Genomic DNA, 17,210 nt, shown 5'->3' on the forward strand with positions numbered 1-17,210 from the left:
GAGGTTTATATATGAGTAATTACAAAAACTTTGTAGTTAATAAATTATGCCTAAGTTGATAAACAAAAGTACAGGAACTCTACATTTCATAAAATCCTCGAGGCTAGCTGCCATAAGCAAAGCAAACACCTTTCAGAAAAGTAATTAATACTCCTGAACTGGTTTTATTCTAGTTCAATAGAGCCCAAAAGTTATTGTTTTAATTAATTCTGCAGACTCAAAGGTTGGTCTGAAATAATAAGCAGGAAAGCAGTTAGGGAAACATAAGCATTTTAATGTATTGTTTATTTGCATGGTTCCCAGTCCTGAACTAATACACTGCTCCCATGTCTCATTTGCTCTTTATCTTGGTGGTTTTTTAGGGTACGTGGCAGCTGGTTTATTACTGTGGCTTAGTAACACTGTGCCCCATTTGAGCTGTGATAACTGTCCTTGTCCAAACACTTAACCTATAAAAAACATGCAAAATAATTTGACCTGGTCTACTGTAACAGCACTACAGCAAATTATAACTACAACATACTCTATTGTAGTTCAAAAACCTCACACCAAGAGTTCCCACCAGCTGATGTGTTTCAACTTACGTGATGCAGAACAGAACATCACCTCTTGCCTCTGAACTTCAGATTATTTTCTTGTTTCGGGCTGCTGAAGCCAAAATCCAGTTTGCCCTATGCATCCTCTGGGTGCTTGCTTTCATGTTTTTCCAAATCAGGATGTAAGTCATATTCACCAGGACACATTTATAGTTTACCCATAATCCATCCATACTACAGGATAAGCACATAACATAATGTACCATAATATAATAACATTATGTATTATAAGCATATAATCCATCCTTTTTATGTGCTTATATTACCCGCAGGATTGGGGTAAGACAACACTTGGTGTGGTTGCAATTCCTTGGTGATAGAACTGCTTGCAGTATTACAGCATTTGCAGGATGGCTATCACTGGGCTACCACAGAACTTAGCTTGGGCACAAATGCTTGTCAAATTCACAAACTTCCTTTTCCAAATTCACAGTTCTCCCTTGGGATTTGTCTTCTGAATTTTTTTTCTAATGCCTCCCATTATTTATTTACGCACAGAAATTCTGATGAAGGAAGAAAAGCTAATCCTGTGTGGGGAAAAAGGTCATCACCTTTGTTAAAATGTTTTCCCCGTCATGCTTTTAAATTAAACTTTTGCTCTGGTTAATCTAGGGGTCCATTTATATCAAGCAGGCTCAGTTTCTCAAAATTTTGCTAGCATATTATTAATATCTGCTCTTTAAAATCAAAGTCATCACTGAATTCAAAAGTGTCCATTTTAGATACAATTCTCAATTACTTCATAGTAATAATATACACAGTGTGTACATATTATTATGTAATATTATATATATATCACACACTGTATTAATGGTCTCTCTATATAGTAAATACCCTCAGTAAACATCAAATTATAAACCTGCCAGTTTGACTTCTATGAAAAATAAGATAAATTTGGAAATCAGTGATAGCCTAATGATCTGGAGCACATCATTTGTTTAGGCTCTGATTTTGCTTCCGCTGAAGAAAAAGAAACTCCCAATTAACTTTTAAACATAGGTAAGAGGACACTGAGAACTCTTCCAGATGGAATCAGATCAACCTCTCCTTCCAATCAGCTGTGCTTCCGAATGCAAAGAGCTGGATGGAGTGTGCTCCCATGTCCTGTGGGAAGAAGGAATACTAATCTTCTGCAGAAAGAAAACACTTGTTTTGTTATTTGCAAAAGACCAATTCTGATGATGTTCATGGTAGTGATTTACTTGGTAGCACATGATGAGTTGTCTTCTGATTTATAAAGTACCTTAAGTGAGATGCTAGTTCCATTTGAAGAGCAGGACTGTTAGGAAACACCAGTATGCTTCCCTGAATGCAATCAGATCAGCTTTATTTTCCTTTTTCTTTTTAACAAACACTTTATATCACATTTTTCCAATGACATTTATGTTCCCATACGTATCCAGATCTTACTAACGGTGAAGCCACTATACAAACTTTCTGATCCGACTGTTCAATTTACAGTCGGTATTTTGTGAAAAGAGTGAGACTCTGGAATATTCCTTTTTTGGATTTCCATGAGGCTGGTCTGTTATACCTCAGGTCAAACTGAAAAAACAGGCTTAAATTTCCAGTTAGGTTTTCTATTTGGGCCACTAAATTAAGAGTTTAAGTTAAAGGGAAGGAAACCATCTTTTTTTCTATAACTGTTCATAAGAGAAACACGGCATATGTTGACCTCAGTCCTTGAATGCAGAAGCTTGAGCAGAAATTTCTTTTTTTTTTTATGACTTCTGTAACTGCCTAGTGCAGTATAAGCAACAGAGAAAGCATTGTAACTTCAGCAGAGGAGTCTGAATGACCTGCCCTGGAACATCCCTGTGAGCTTTCAGGGTTTTTTAATTTTAAATTTTAAAAGTCATTCCATCAATGCAATGAACAGTTCTCTCAAGTAACGGAACTCTTAACAAAAGAACTGAAGTTTAAATGTCTTTTTCCCCAGCCCAAAACCAAAGAACAGCCTTCCAAATAGTTTGTCTGGGTACAAAGTAAGCTCACCTCACAAAAATCCAATAAATGACTTTATTAAATATATTCTTTTCCTCTAAAATATAAATATTCACTATACTCTTATAAATGTGGAGTAGGTCCATATTTAATTTGTCTATCCCATCCAAATATGAATCAGTTCAAAATCTGAAAATGAAGAAATAGCATCTGTAATTATCATTTATTTTTTCTATAAATATATATATGAATCTTCTTTGCAAACTGCTTAGTTATTCACTTAGACTTCATATAGTACTGAGCACCTTAGATTACATTTTGTATCATTTAATTGTTGGTACTAATATAGGAATTTGTAATATTTACAATGCACATACGTGTTAAGGATAACATTCCAGTGATTTTTAAGTGTTAAAGGAGTAAGGAAATAGTGCAGTATAGTTTACAGATGTATTTTACCTACCCCACAGAATGCAAGTTTTCACTTTAACCTCTGGAACTTTTATAGGAGCCCACGTCCAGATTTTTAAGTCATACTTTGGAACAGTGATCTAAATGTTCTGAATTTGTAAAACCTTCACTGTTTTAAAACCTACACAACTGCTGTAACAGTTTATTTGATCATGTGACACGAGTTCCTACCCAAGGACCCGTCCCCCGCGTACCGACTGCTCTCAGCTTCTGAGATGCTCTTCTAGGAGCCTCCAAGCCAAAGGAGACCCACATAACTGCCCACAGAAAGTTGTATGGATGGCAGTGGTCACTAAGTGAGAAATGTCCATCTGGAAATTATTGGTAAGTTACGTAACATGTTGCTTCCTACCCTGTGAATTTACATGAGGAATTAATTTTTAAGTGCAAGTACCGTGACAGTAAAAACAATGTTCACAGCGAGGTGAATCCCCTCCCAGGTGTGCTTGTGAGTGGTGAGAGGTGCTGGCAGAGGGGCTGCTCCTCCAAAGGGGCACTTAGCTGTTCTTCAATGACTGTTTTCTGTATTTATGAATTCAGCCTATCATCCTAAATTTTTAGTTAGTTTTTATGATTAAGATACCTATGGAAACCACAATGAACTAATTCTTATGCTGCGAATAAACAGCATGACTTACACTTAACTCTCAAACTTAGCTTAAAAACAACATGGAGCCAAACTGTGTTTTTAATTTTCCTCTTTGCCAGCCAAGTGATGCTGTGCTTTCTCAGGAATAAAAGAAATGTGGTAATATGACAACCGAATGCCCACAAACTTTAAATTTATTACTTCCTGTACATGTCTTTCAAAGTGTGAATTTAGGGCAAAACTCTAAAAGCAGACAAAACCCCACCCCGGTGTGAAGCAGTTCTGTTTATAAAGGAAGAGCAATGTAAGTGCCATCCCTGTTCTGCTTCTTTCTATTTCTATTTCTATTACTTCCAGGTTCAAACTGTGTGTGCATCATTTCTGATGATGAAGGTCAATGTTCCTGCCTGCTTTGTGCTGCCCAAGGTAATTAACAAGTATCAAACTCAGTGAATTGCATACTTTGACTAGAAGCAGTAAGTTGTGGTGCAAAACAGGAACTAGTAAGTCAGGGACATGGAGGTGAACATCTTACGTTTCACCAGCAAGAAATCTGGACTTGCCAAGTCATGCCCATAGGAGCAGTTCCATGTTAAGGAGTACAGCTCATGTTCCCACTCTGGTGTGTTTTTCCTCACTGTTGTGGAGCTGCTTGAATAACTTTTCTGAAAACTCTCATAAAATCAAGTCCTCTTCCTTCACCACATTTGTTCTTCTATGAAGACCACACCCCCACACCACTATGAAAACACCACACATCTTGTCTGAGCAGGTGACACAGTAGGGGTAGGACAGGAAGCTTAACATGGCCTTCTTTTGGAAAACTGCCATGGAAATATGCTGGCAGAAGCTTCCATCACACTTCGACATGGATTCAGGTATCTTCTACCTGAGCTGGGGATCACAGATAACTGAAACTCATTAAGCTATTCTGGGAAGTCACTATAAAAATGCATCCCTAATGTTCATTAATACAGGACAGTCCTACCTGTGCCCACTGACAGCCAGTTCTCAATACATCCTAGAGTTGGTCTTACTTTGGCTCCATCCCTAGGAATGTACATGTAGCACGTCTTTATTGTTTAATTTGAAACTGCCCTGGGCAGGGGCCCTCCAGGTGTTCCCTGACCACAGCTGTATTGCTTCAGAGAGTCCAACCAAAGGCGTGTATTTGAATGCTCTGCTGGGCATTCATGCAACAGGTTCTGACAGAGCTCCAAAATAAAAATTTTCTGTAAGTGGTACACAGGTTACAACTAAAAGAATCTTTTACTTTTGGGTGCTGGGACAATCTTGTTTGGAGAACTTCTCAGCCAATCTTGAGTTTGCATTACAGCCAACATGCTCTTGTCTGCTTAGCCCTTTACTTATTCTTTATAAACAAGTACATTGAAATAGGCACAATTTATGATTCTGAAACATTTACACGTATGGTACTACACGCTTTTACAGTCTCACATGGGATTTTAAAACCTCATTATTTACAGTGAAATCCCCTGTCTTCCTTGTCATGCCATCTCTTTAGCTGATCAAAATGAAACCTGGGCCTTGGAAGACTGCAGAAATGACCTAGGCCCAGTGCTGAACCCCAGGCTGGTGTCTGCTGCTAGCTGGGACGGGTTCCTGCTGTTGACTGTACTTCACATGAGCATGGTTGCTCTGTCTCTCTTTGAAGAAACAGATGGATCCCACTTATGCCACCAAGCCCAGTCTCGTGATCTTTGCTGACAGGAAGGAATGAATGATGAAAACAATTGGTTTTGGACAGGAATGGAGGTCCAGTTGCTGAAAGTACAGAAAACAAAAAATCAAGTTGAGAATTACTAGATTAGATTACAGCTCAAAGAAGGAATAATTTATGAAGTACTTGATGAACTGCTGTCTGGTATTTTGAACAGGCTTCTATTAATAACAGCCCTTCTCTACAACATATTGCTTTTCTTTTGCATACAGCTGCAAATATTTAGGTTATTCAAAGTAAGTAATAAGCATCTTGAGAGCAGATGAGATCCTGGTGCCTCTGGCCTTGCATCCACCTGGGTGAGCAGCAGAAAACTGAGACAGATGCTACAAGCAGTTTTCCAAGAGGCTCAACCCCTCCTGTCTTCTCAGGCTCCGTTTCTGACCAGGGATGGTGGTGGGACTGCACTGTCTGATACCCAGTGCATCTGCTGTTGTTCACAGCTGAAGCACCTTCAGCTGGTGCTGCAGAGTTGCTCCTCTGTTCTCACAGCCAGCAGTGACACTGTACTGAGTCTTTTTTATTACATAGTCGTGGTTCAGATCTCACCACACTCTTGCTAAGCATGACAGGCTTGTCAGTGTAGACAGCAGGTTCAACAACAGTCACACCAAAAGAAAAAAAAATTGCCTTTCCACCGGTATCAATTTTACTGAGAGCTTGTAACAAACTCCCTTTTGAAAGCCTGACAATAAGCAGTTTGGAAAGTGTTAACGAAAATTATGCGAAGAATTAAGCACCCAATGTGATCAGGAACTGCTGAAAAAATTTGTGAGGGAAGACCATGTTTACATTCATAATTTATGATATTTAAACTGCTCATTGGAATATGTGCCTTGTATTTAGGCACTGTGACAGCTTAGAGGCCTAAGCAGACAGTTTGCACTATATCTGTAGCCTTAATTGTTTTTTTCAGCAACTACATGTTCAAAAATGTTTTAACACAGCTTGTTGTCGTAACATGAAGTCCCTAAGGGCCCATTGGAATTAATAAGAGCTCATTCTTACGTTCTTTCACCCTTGATCATTTAAAAAGTGAAGTGGATACATACAAAAATTCTAATATCTGGCTATTTAGAGGTACAATTTGTTCTTGAATGTAGCAAATCTTTCATCCCTCTTTGTATGGTTTTATGATTTTAACTGTCTTTTTAGTTCATCTCTTTCTATAACCAGATTGTCATGCTGTACTAGAAAGCACAGCATCTAAATACTGGTACTGGAACCTGGCACTGGCCAACTGTTGTGAATAGAAAAGAACAGAATAAAGTATTTCAGTTGCAAGGGACCTACAATGATCATCTAGTCCAACTTTCATTAGCGCTTCTCCACACCCAGAGCCTTTAGGATCACAAAAGAGATGGTAACATGAATCCTTTTTCTAAAAGTAGTACTTACAATTTCTCCATCTTTTCCTCCAAAGTCTAAATAAAGCATCCTTATCCCATCATCTGAAGACATTTTCAGTTTTTCGTAGGGATACTGTGCAATTTTCTTGGAGAAGGCACCATCTTGTGGTTCAGTTGTAAGAGAGAATCCATGTTCATAATGGATGGTCAGGCGGCACTCCTGGCTTTTGTATGTGCAAGCTGCAGAAGAAATCAAAATTTAGTCTGTAATGTTCCTAAAAGCACCAAATTCCATTTGGCTGCAGATACCTGCATTTGGCATTTGATCTCAATGCTATCTTGTGGAAAACTAACTTTTCCTGAAACTGGGCTAATCATGCTCTAACTGTCAACCTCTATCAACCTGCAGGTTTGGAAAAACAACTGAAATCCTGTTGTGCAAGGTCCAAGCAAAGTTATGGCGTAAACACAACAGACTAAAACTCTGCTCAGCAGTAGCAGGACTGATGTCATCCTTTCAGTTACTAACTTCATTCTTCATGTTGCAGCAAACATCCAGCTGCTGACAAAAAACCAGTACACTGAAATTTAAGAAGGCTTAGACTGGTGTTTCCTCCCTCCAAACCTTGACAAAGTCACAGCTACTCTTCTTTTTGTGCCTGACAGACACAGCCAAAATCAATAAATGCGGCGCACAATGCATGAGAAAATTAGAAGCTGTAAAGGGTTTCCCTAAAGTATTTTGGCAAAGATGAAGGCACTCCTGAGTCCTCATTAGTGTCGTGGTAATTGAAAAAGGGCCCAGATAATTGTATATAATAGCTACTGCAGCAGAAAGGCTGCATCTTCCTCTCAGCTCAGAAACAGAGGCCATGATCCAAATAAGAAAATGAAGAGTTTTGGTGTTCACATCCCAAATTCTCTATTCCATCACTTTCCTGTGACCAATTCTGTCAAGGAAGGTCACTGGCACTGAGATAAAAGCATTGTTATAAAAGAAGGGGCTGATGCTCTCCTGCTTTCAGAAAGACTGGCATCCATGTCACTGTGCTGAGGAGACGGACGTGTCCCCCTGAGCACTCCGGTTGGTTTCTCTGTCAGGGGCCCTCCCAAAGCAGCCTGAACTCCCTGTGCCTACCGGCCCGAATCCCTGTGCTCAGCAGCACATGGCTGTACCTGATGCTTCAAGAAACCAGAACTGCCCCCTGTTGTGGGTGGATTTGTGCTTTGGCTCCTGCTCTCACATTTTTAGGATATGAGTGGAGATAATGTTCAACATTAACGGCCCTGCCAGCTGTAAAGTGAGCAGGAAAGGACTGCAAATCCTGGGGGCATTTAGGAGAAAGGCACAGCCCCAAAGCCACAGAGCCACCCCAGGCCAGCAGATATCTGACCAGACAGGGCATCACTCCAGAGCACCTGCAGCTGATTACTTTTATTCCAGTCGATTTTGCATGTACAGAAGTGCTGAGAAATGACACCCTGATGTTCAGGGAAGGAAACGACTACCCATCAAAATGTGGCTATTGAGCTGGTTTGTTTTTTTTTTTACTCAAGTGTGCAGAGCTGGGTGAATAAATGACCAATTCACACTTGTGAATGTGCCAGTCCTCCTCTGCCTCCTCCCTCTGCAGGAGAAACTCCTGCCAGACTTGCAGAAGTCTCCTGAATCTCAGAAAAATGCTCTTTTTCATGGTTTCTAGACAAACCTCTGACCATCATTCCTCCATGACATGAAAGCCTACATGGCTGACTACAGACTTTTGTCTAAAACAACATGCTGAAAATAAAACCAGAAGTCAGCACCATAGTGACTGGCCACAGGTAGCACACCAGCTGGGACTCGCTCAGAAACCAAGGGGACAGTATTTTAAACAGGCACATTTTTAAATGAATCACATCAAGCAGAAGGAGCTCCAACTCCCATGAGTGTCACGAGAAGGGTGTGGGGACGGCGCTGCAGGTGTTACTCACATGTGGTGATTTCTGTGATGAGCTCTGCAGAATTGTGGCAGCCCTGCACCACACTCCTCGTCCACAGTGAGAGGTCTCGACTAGTCTCCGTCCTGAACAGATGGGTTTCAATCCCTTGCCTTGTGCCAGTACGGGTCGCAAAAGACAAATCCATCCCTGACTGTGGTGAGCCTTTTCCTGGGCCAGAATGAACCAACCTACAATTGGATTTAATACACATCAGGGAATTCTAACAATGACAGTGAGCACAGAAGCACCTGGACATGCAGGTGATGACATGGATGTCCCAAAATTTCCTAATGAATTGTACAAAACACCCCTTTGGACGAGGAACTGAGAGAAATCACTGACTGGTCTGTGATGATGGAGTTTGGTCCACAGATACAAGTGCTCACTCAGATGAGGCAGCTGAATCCATCTTTCACTGTGAAGCAACATTTGCCCTAAACCTTAAACATCTGCAGACAAACTCAATGATAAATACTGTTGGATAAAATATGTGTATATATATGCATATGTAAAATATGCAGATACCAAGTACTGTCTCATACTTACTTTTCCCATAAGAAACCTGTAAAATGCAAAATGTTGCAGCTACTTGTAATGTGAAATTCTCTCACATTTGTCTGCAATTAACATTTTTTTGCCCGGCTGATCTCCTGTGACCAGGAAAGGTTTGTTCATCTGGGCAAACACAAATCACACAGAATAATTTTGAGTAAGAAAACCAGTACTTCATAGTTATTAATTTTTCTTTAAGACTGCCCTTTTGTGTTGGGTTTTTTTCTCTGCAGAAGCATGGACAGTCAATATAAAATTCACTCAGAAACACAACACTGATTCTTCTGAAAAGAATAATCCAGAGGAACTCATCACTCTTTGAGATTCAGAGACTAACCCTCTGAGGCAATCACAAAATGAAATTCTTCTGAAAAGCTTTTTTCTGTCTTGTGTCTCCTGTTTTCCTTTCTATAGGCAAACAATATACTTCATATGACACTATAAAGTATGTAACATGGTAGTAGAACACTTGTGCTGAAGGATAAAACATTAGATTATACTAATCATTTACTGAATGCTAATTTACCCTCCAATTACTGTTTTGTGTCTACAAGAATAGTAGTCGCCTGTTAGCTGACAGTGTAGGAGTGTGCCATCAAACAGGGATGTTTTAGTAGGAAAAGAAAAAGCAGAAAGGAAAGAACAAACAAAGCACAACTTTAGCTTTTCAGTTGCTGAAACACTAATCACAGGATAACTGAAATTTTCCCCAGTTCCCTGATGGTCTGTGCTGGCATTTGGGATGCACATGGTGCCAAACAGATGTGCCCCTTTTTCATACCCTGCTGGAAGGTTTGCAAGATTTGTTCATGCTCAGGTTCATGGATTTTATGGTCCCAGGAGCTCCTGGGAAGTGAAATGCAGAGCATCCTGGTCAGAGCTGCCCTGCCCTCTGTCTGGGCAGGCTGGCAAGGCTGTTTTCCCTCTAGAAGGGCTGAGTTAATGTCCCACTCAACTTTGATACTCAGGGCCTCCTAAGTGCACTCTGGGCAGATTTTGCAGTCGGGGAGTGAGTTGCAAGCAAACAACCCAAAAACTTGAATTCCCTTTCATTTGGCGTGAGAGGGTGCAAGCTCTGAGCAGAAACTGCATCTTGATAATTAAGGGAGGAGCCAAGGAACTGAAATCTCTAGTGACATCTGCTTGCTGCCTGTCCCCAGCCAGTTACCCAGCCATAGGCATGGCCACCCCTTTCATGCTGCCTTCTGCTACCAGGCTGTAGGAAAGCAGCCTACAAAATCACATCAAGTTTGTCAACAGAAATAAAACTATTCCAGCTTTTCCCTGGGTCATACCTTCTCTTGTATGCAGTACTCATCAGCTGTGCTAAAAGTTGTTTACTCATACTTACAACACTGAATGCAAGACAAACAGATGATACCAATGTTTTGTTTCCTCTAAAAACACACACCACCTCCATACCTTCATGCTTTATCCATAACACTGGCATTGTAGGTTTTTCAGCATATGGACAGAATGAAGATATACTTTACAAATTAAAGTATGTAGACATCTAACATGAACATTAATTCTTGCCTGCCTTCTCTTACTATCCCCTCATTATTAAAAATCGAGTCTCACTATTTAAAAAACCCTTTTCTATCGTACAACTACAGATAGTGCTTTGTAAAGTCATGCACTTAAGCATGAACTAGACAAACATGCAGGGGAACATTTGATAGTATGTACCAGGTGTCAGTACTAATGTATTTGGGCACAGATCAAAGGATTCCCAAGCTTTAATAAAGTTACATTCGTGTGAGATGTTTCATTTACAGAGAAGATACTTTATCCTAAAGACCATAAAACTACCTTAAAAGGCAAAAATATCCTTAGAAACCTCTTCCCCTCGCCCCCACCTCCCATCACCGAGCACTGAGCGCTGATCGCTCCTCCCGGCACAGCGAGAGCCGCGAGAGGGCAGGAGAAGGCTGGTCAGGACCGAGCCTCCGCACAGAGCACAGGGAACTGGAGCGGCTGTGAATACCGCTCTTGGCGCGCTCCAGGGAGCCAGGGAGACACTTCTGATCTTCTCTCGTTTCTACTTCTAATATTCTCTCGTTTTTCCCTTGTCTCTCTACGTTCCGGGGGCCTTTTCAGCATTATTTGTTGCAAATGTGTGATAGCAAGATGGATAGGATCGAACATGAACTGCTGGTGTAGGGTGAGATGCACTGGGACCTGCTTCTCATCCTAATGCTATGGAAAGAGCTTCAACAATGTAATGCAACAGCCAAATCTAGAGGCCTCTTCAGAAAGGACAGTGAAACCAGCACTGACATTCAGTTGCACTGACATTCAAAGGAAGCCTTCAGCTGCTCACTCACTCAAGATTTATCTCAGAAGAGACCATGCTACACGTGCAGATACTCATGCAGCTCTGCTGGTTAGAACACCACTCTGGAATGGCTGTACTCTTTGGAAACCTATGCACATGCTCTCAATTCATCTGCGTGGAGGGAGCCACAACCACCCTCACTGCCTCTGAAAGACAAGCAGAGAACTTGCAGGGCACCTCATACACCTTCTCGGGGTTCTCAGGAAACCCAATGCTCTCTGCCTGTCCCTTTGCCCACTTTCCCAGATAACTAATCAGTGCCCAAACCCCTTCCCCAAGTTTTTATGTCATTAGCTATTAAACTGCTTTAATAATTTCTGATTACAGACCTCAGCTGTACACAAAAGCTACTTACCTGATCTTTAATCAGAGCCCAACATGGACTGCACTTTTTTTCCCTTTCATTTCATATCTGGCTATGATAGATAACAGAATTTGATTGCAAACATTTAAGATGTAATTACCTAAGCCCCATTCCCATGCTAGAGGGAGGCACTGTTATTCAGGCATAAGGAAACACTGAAACAGAGATTATGACAAAAAGGTCCTTGGAGTCAGGGCTGTGTGCCAGCTTCTGTGCCTCCTGGTGCAGAGATTTAAAGGAACAACTTAAATCTGATCTCAGTTTTATTTGAGCTATTACTTATATTCCACACAAAGCTGGAAAAGACTGACTGGAAAATATTTTTAGGTCTTAATAGCATCCAGAGGTTGAAGGCAAACTTATCAACAAACAAAAAGGGCATGCTGAAATTCTGCTGTTAAAGGACTGTAAGTAGATTGTAATCCTTCTACCACTTTCCAATTTTCTCTGCTCATTATGTCTTGGGTAGATTAAGCATGACTCTGTACAGTATCTGGCACTGAAGTTTTCCAGTTTCAGCAGCTTTTCAAATATGCATTAGCTAAGCAAAAATGTTTTTCCAAGGACTCATAAAAATCTGAAAGATGGAAGCAGCCAAGATTACAACATGGACTCTGCAAACTTTCCAGGTGAAAAGTTCTAAATTGCACTGATCAATGCACAGAGGGGATTAAAAAACTTGTCACGAGGAGGGTAATCATTGACTGAGAATGAACACAGCAGTCAATGCCAACAGCAAACCCTCTCTATTTTTTTGGTATAACTGTACTCAGTGTGACAGGTCATAAAAGCAGGACCCTGCAGGGTTTTAATCAGAATCATCCAAAACAATAGGGGTAATAATTTAGGGAATCTCTCCATTTATGTAATCTGCTCATCTTGAGGATTCATGTATTTATATGTATTTATCACATCGTGACTCCATTCTGAATGCCAGCTTCTGTATAGTTGCTGCCTTTTTACCTGAATATTAAATTCACAGTGATATTAGTAAGAAATCACAGAAATGGGGCTGGAGCAGTTCTCAGGTCACCCAGCAAATCCCCCTTCACAGAGCGGGGCTAACTGTACTGACACACTGCTTTGTCACCCATCCTTCAAAGTCCCCAGTGATGAGAACTGTGCACCGTTCCTAGGGAACCTAATCCAGTACCTCACCTGCACACCAAGTTTTTCCCCAGGACCTACTCTAAACCTCTCCTGCCACAAGTGCAGTCAACTACTTCCTGTTGTATCCAGGAGGGATGTAGAGAAGATGCTCCCCTGTCCTACTTGTGTCTCATCTTCATACCTGAAAACTACTGACATGTTTTCCATGGACTTCTCTAGATTAAACAACTAAGGTTTCTTAAGAATTCCCCTACTGAAAGTGTTTCTATATATTTGCATTGATTTCTTCTAGACCTGCCACAGTTAACTGGCACTTTTTGGAAGTGCAATTCCTCACATGAAGGTGATGTATCACCTCAGGCTTTACTCATGGTCTCTAGTTAGGTATGATTATTACATCTGCCCAACATGCAACATTTCTGCTATAACCCAAGATGATTGTCTTTATTATCCCCTCTCAAAAACATAATACCTTAGATTTAAGCAGTTTTGCCACACTGTCCAGGTGCTTCCTGGCAGAGCAACTACTTTGTCACTCATACTCCACCCCACAAAGGTGCAGTGGATTATTCCCCAGCACTGAACGTTCCACTTGCCCTTTCTGAACTGCATCCTGGTTTTCTTACAGACCGTTTCCCCAGCCTGTAGACCCTTCATCAGCCTGACACATGTGCTGTGCAACTTCTCATTCCCCTCCATCCTGAAATCCAATGTTTCTCTGCTCAGGCAGGTATCCCATCATACAGGGAGATGACTATCCCCAGCCAAGGCAATCCAGTCTGTTATCAAATGTGACCTCCTGAGGAAAAATAATCTACTAACGGGTTCTCCAAGATGAGGACTTGGATTGTTGGATGCAGTAATCTGGAGGTCAATGATGATGAGGGCTGGCAATACTCACCAAAGAGTTGTCTTTACACATGACAGCATGTGGGCAGGATGCACTACAGGATCTCCAGTCACTTTAAGGAGGACTTGAGTCCATATACAAATGAAACTCCAAAACAGTGGGGAGGAAATGCATCATCTTCTGCTGGGGTACTCTTGCTTCTCAAATTGTAAGGCTTAGTGATACACATGGACACAGCCTCTAGCTCCAACACTACCCAGTTTTCACTGGGACTTGTCACCTGGAATTCTCAACATTCATCACGACACCATGCAGCAGGCTGCAAGCTGCAAAGCTTGTGTCTCTTGCCTCATGTTACAGTAACAAAGGGTGAGTCAGAAGCTGGATTCTCAGGAAAACTCCATCATGGGTGGGTAGACTGGGACAAACAACCATCAGTGTAATTCACTGAGTTGCATTTCATTTTTTTAATATAATGACTAAGCAGCAAAGCCTCAGTTCATTTGAGGAGACAACTAAGAGACAGAGAACAAAAATTAACTAATGAGAGTGCAGTGAGAGACCCACTGCTTTTGGCCATGTGCAATCAGCCCTTCTGAATTAGAACTCATTGAAAATGGTATAATGGAGGCCTGTAGCAAGGCCAAAACAATGGAACAAGAGCTCTTTCTCAAGCCCTTTGACAATACTTGCAGAGAAACATGATTAAGATTCACATCAAGAAGCACAGACAGTTTCCACTGCATAACGATGACCATGGGAAAGCTCTCTCTGAATTAGTGTTGATGGATACCTCAAAAACAATGCAAATTATTATTTCCAACCTCTCTTCAAGAGTGTGTCTTCCAAGCTTACCATTTTAAGCTAAAAAAAGCCAGGAATTTATTTGTTAGAACAAGGAAGAGAAGCTGTGCTGAAAGTGTCTCCAAAAGCCCCATGCTGGTGGTGCAGAACTGCCACACCAGCACGTTCAACTTAGGGCCGATTTCACTTTGTTTCAGTCTAGAGGAGCAACTAGAAATCAAAGTGCTTCTGCTAAGCCCTAAGGTCTGCACAGTGAGATAGAAATCTCAGGAGACCAAGCTCTTGGCTTTTTCAGCACTCCCGCTTCTGTATCCAGGCCAAGTGGTCACATCCATAATCCTGGTGTGCTCCTGGCCATCAGCCTTAGCCAGAACTTGAAATGGAGGAGAAGAAGGGAGTTAAGCTCAGCCCATTGGCCCATTGAAGAACCTGCTTCTCAAACCACAACATTTCAAGTGTGAAATACAGCTGTGCACCAGCTCTACCTGTTCCTGGCTGACTCAGCTGTTCCCACTGCTCCTGAAGTGGTCATAATAAAAAGGCACAGGTACCTGGTGGCTAGCAGGGGGTAGGTATGCAGAGGGCTGAACCAAGCTTCCTTCATCCGGGGCATGCTCTCATATATTAAGAGGTCTTTCTCTGTCAAAACCACTAACACTGGCTTCCAGTGCTTCTCGTTGTCTCCTGGCACCTGAAAAAGAGAAAAGTCTCTATGAAGCAACAAGAAAAAAAGCTACCATCATGCAAAGCCTGACCAAAGGACATGTTGAGTCCTGGGTGAGAAAATGAACAAAAGGGAGTTTGACTTCTTTGGTTTTTTGACATCTCCCGCATGGATTTATAACCAGATGCAGCAGAAATGGAGTAAAGTGCAATGTCATCTGCTGGTCCCATCAGCACTGCCATTTCCAGCCTTCCCTTACCATGGGTTACTTGATAAATGTGGAAGAACACTGAGGTGGAGCTGGCTGTTACTTAGCTGTGGTATGCATGAAAGGATGTTTAATGTATATTTATGATGTGCACCATTCACATGTAGCTGGCACATTAATCTGAATGCTGGATGTTGCTGCTGCTGTTTGTATTTTCATGAGTGAAAAAAAGCTGCAACGTCATCACTTAAAGAGTGACAGGTAGCAAAACCTAGTGCTTTGAGAGCAGATCTTTTTTCCTCAGCAGTTCAAGTTTGCATTGCTTCTCCTTCTTTCATACCATTCTTCCAGTTTTACAAGTGCCTATTTGTAAGAGATCCAACCTAAACATGGGGATGATCTCAAGCATTGACTCAGTGATGGATCTGCTCCGCATTTCAAACCCATACATCGAAGATTTCCAAAGACTGAGACATCAGAGCCCTTTACTCGCTGCAGAATCCAGATGTGGAATTATATTTTGCAGGTTAGAGGTGTGATAGTCCATGTGGTTACACAATTACTGCTATGAGGACCAAGTATGGATTCTGGTTTCTAATTATTCTACTCTGGCAGCATAAAAGTGTCTTAAAATAGACGAGAATATGAAAGGACCTTAGTTTCAAGTAAGAATGAAGCTCTTTCACAGACAATCATTTTCCATTTGGTAAACATAAAGAAAAAGAAGCCCGAGCCCACAGTAACACAGCCATGCTTTCAAACTCAAACGTCTTGGCTAGGTACCTAAAGGGAATGAAACAAATGAAATGAAACAAATTCTGAGATTCACCAGAGAATCTGGTTGTCTACAACTCCTCCATTAAACCTTCCCTGAGATACAGAAGCAGCTGTCTGTGCGGGTTTATGGTTGATGCCAGCCTACTTGCCATGGGCATGTGACACTGGGAACATTGTTGGGTGGAGAAACATATAAAAGGGATAAAAATTTGGGCAGACTGGGAGTGGCACAGCCAGGAACGGTAGTTCAGATCCTTAAGTACGATGTGTTTTATGTGACGGATTCAGATTGAGAACCACATTTGAAACACATGTATTTTATATAAAGACAAGGTCCCACAAATTTCTAAACTTTTAAGGGCTTTCAAGACTGATATAAGATAACTTCATACCAGAACACCAATGCCCAAAGCAGATCTCAAACTAAGATTTTTATCTTGCATAATTTTCAAGATGCATTTTTTCCCTCTGAATGATGCTTTTCCAATAATCATATTCCTGTTTACAGCATTACTTGCCCATTGGCTGGTCACAAATCAAAGTCATCAACATAACTGAAATTGAAATCTCTTCAATTTCTTCAGAGCCCTCAACACTTATTTACAATTTTTTTGTGGTGACAGTTTCTTAAAACACAACCTTTCATTTTCAAATAGGGCTGAACAGAGAAGCCAAATAATTTACATACCTATTAAGACACTCCAGAAAGAATGCAAAATTCAGAGTTCTCAGAGCCCATGTACTATGGAAATATTCACATGAGCAAAAAGCATCCTCGGTTTCCTAATGTCACAGCTATTAACTACAGTTAACACTCTAGTTCCTAGTGTGGGAATATAGAAATGAGTGTTACAGTTATCACTAAATAAA

General features: G+C 41.1%; 1 protein-coding gene across 1 annotated transcript in view; it reads right to left on the reverse strand.

Annotated features, from left to right (window-relative positions):
- Positions 1–1,906: 1,906 nt before the first annotated feature.
- The window catches only part of SNTB1 (syntrophin beta 1), a 111,572-nt gene continuing 96,268 nt past the window's right edge, over positions 1,907–17,210 (reverse strand). The window contains exons 4-7 of the mRNA XM_051778491.1: positions 15,243–15,382; positions 8,665–8,861; positions 6,740–6,930; positions 1,907–5,385 (exon numbers count right to left, since the gene is read on the reverse strand). Coding sequence (XP_051634451.1) covers positions 5,293–5,385; positions 6,740–6,930; positions 8,665–8,861; positions 15,243–15,382 — 621 coding nt within the window. The 3' untranslated portion in view covers positions 1,907–5,292. The remainder of the gene's footprint in view (positions 5,386–6,739; positions 6,931–8,664; positions 8,862–15,242; positions 15,383–17,210) is intronic.

Source organism: Manacus candei, unplaced genomic scaffold (genome assembly GCF_025592945.1).
Source record: "Manacus candei isolate 608988 ecotype Guabito, Panama unplaced genomic scaffold, ASM2559294v1 h1tg000013l, whole genome shotgun sequence".
NCBI classification, from domain to species: Eukaryota; Metazoa; Chordata; class Aves; order Passeriformes; family Pipridae; genus Manacus; species Manacus candei.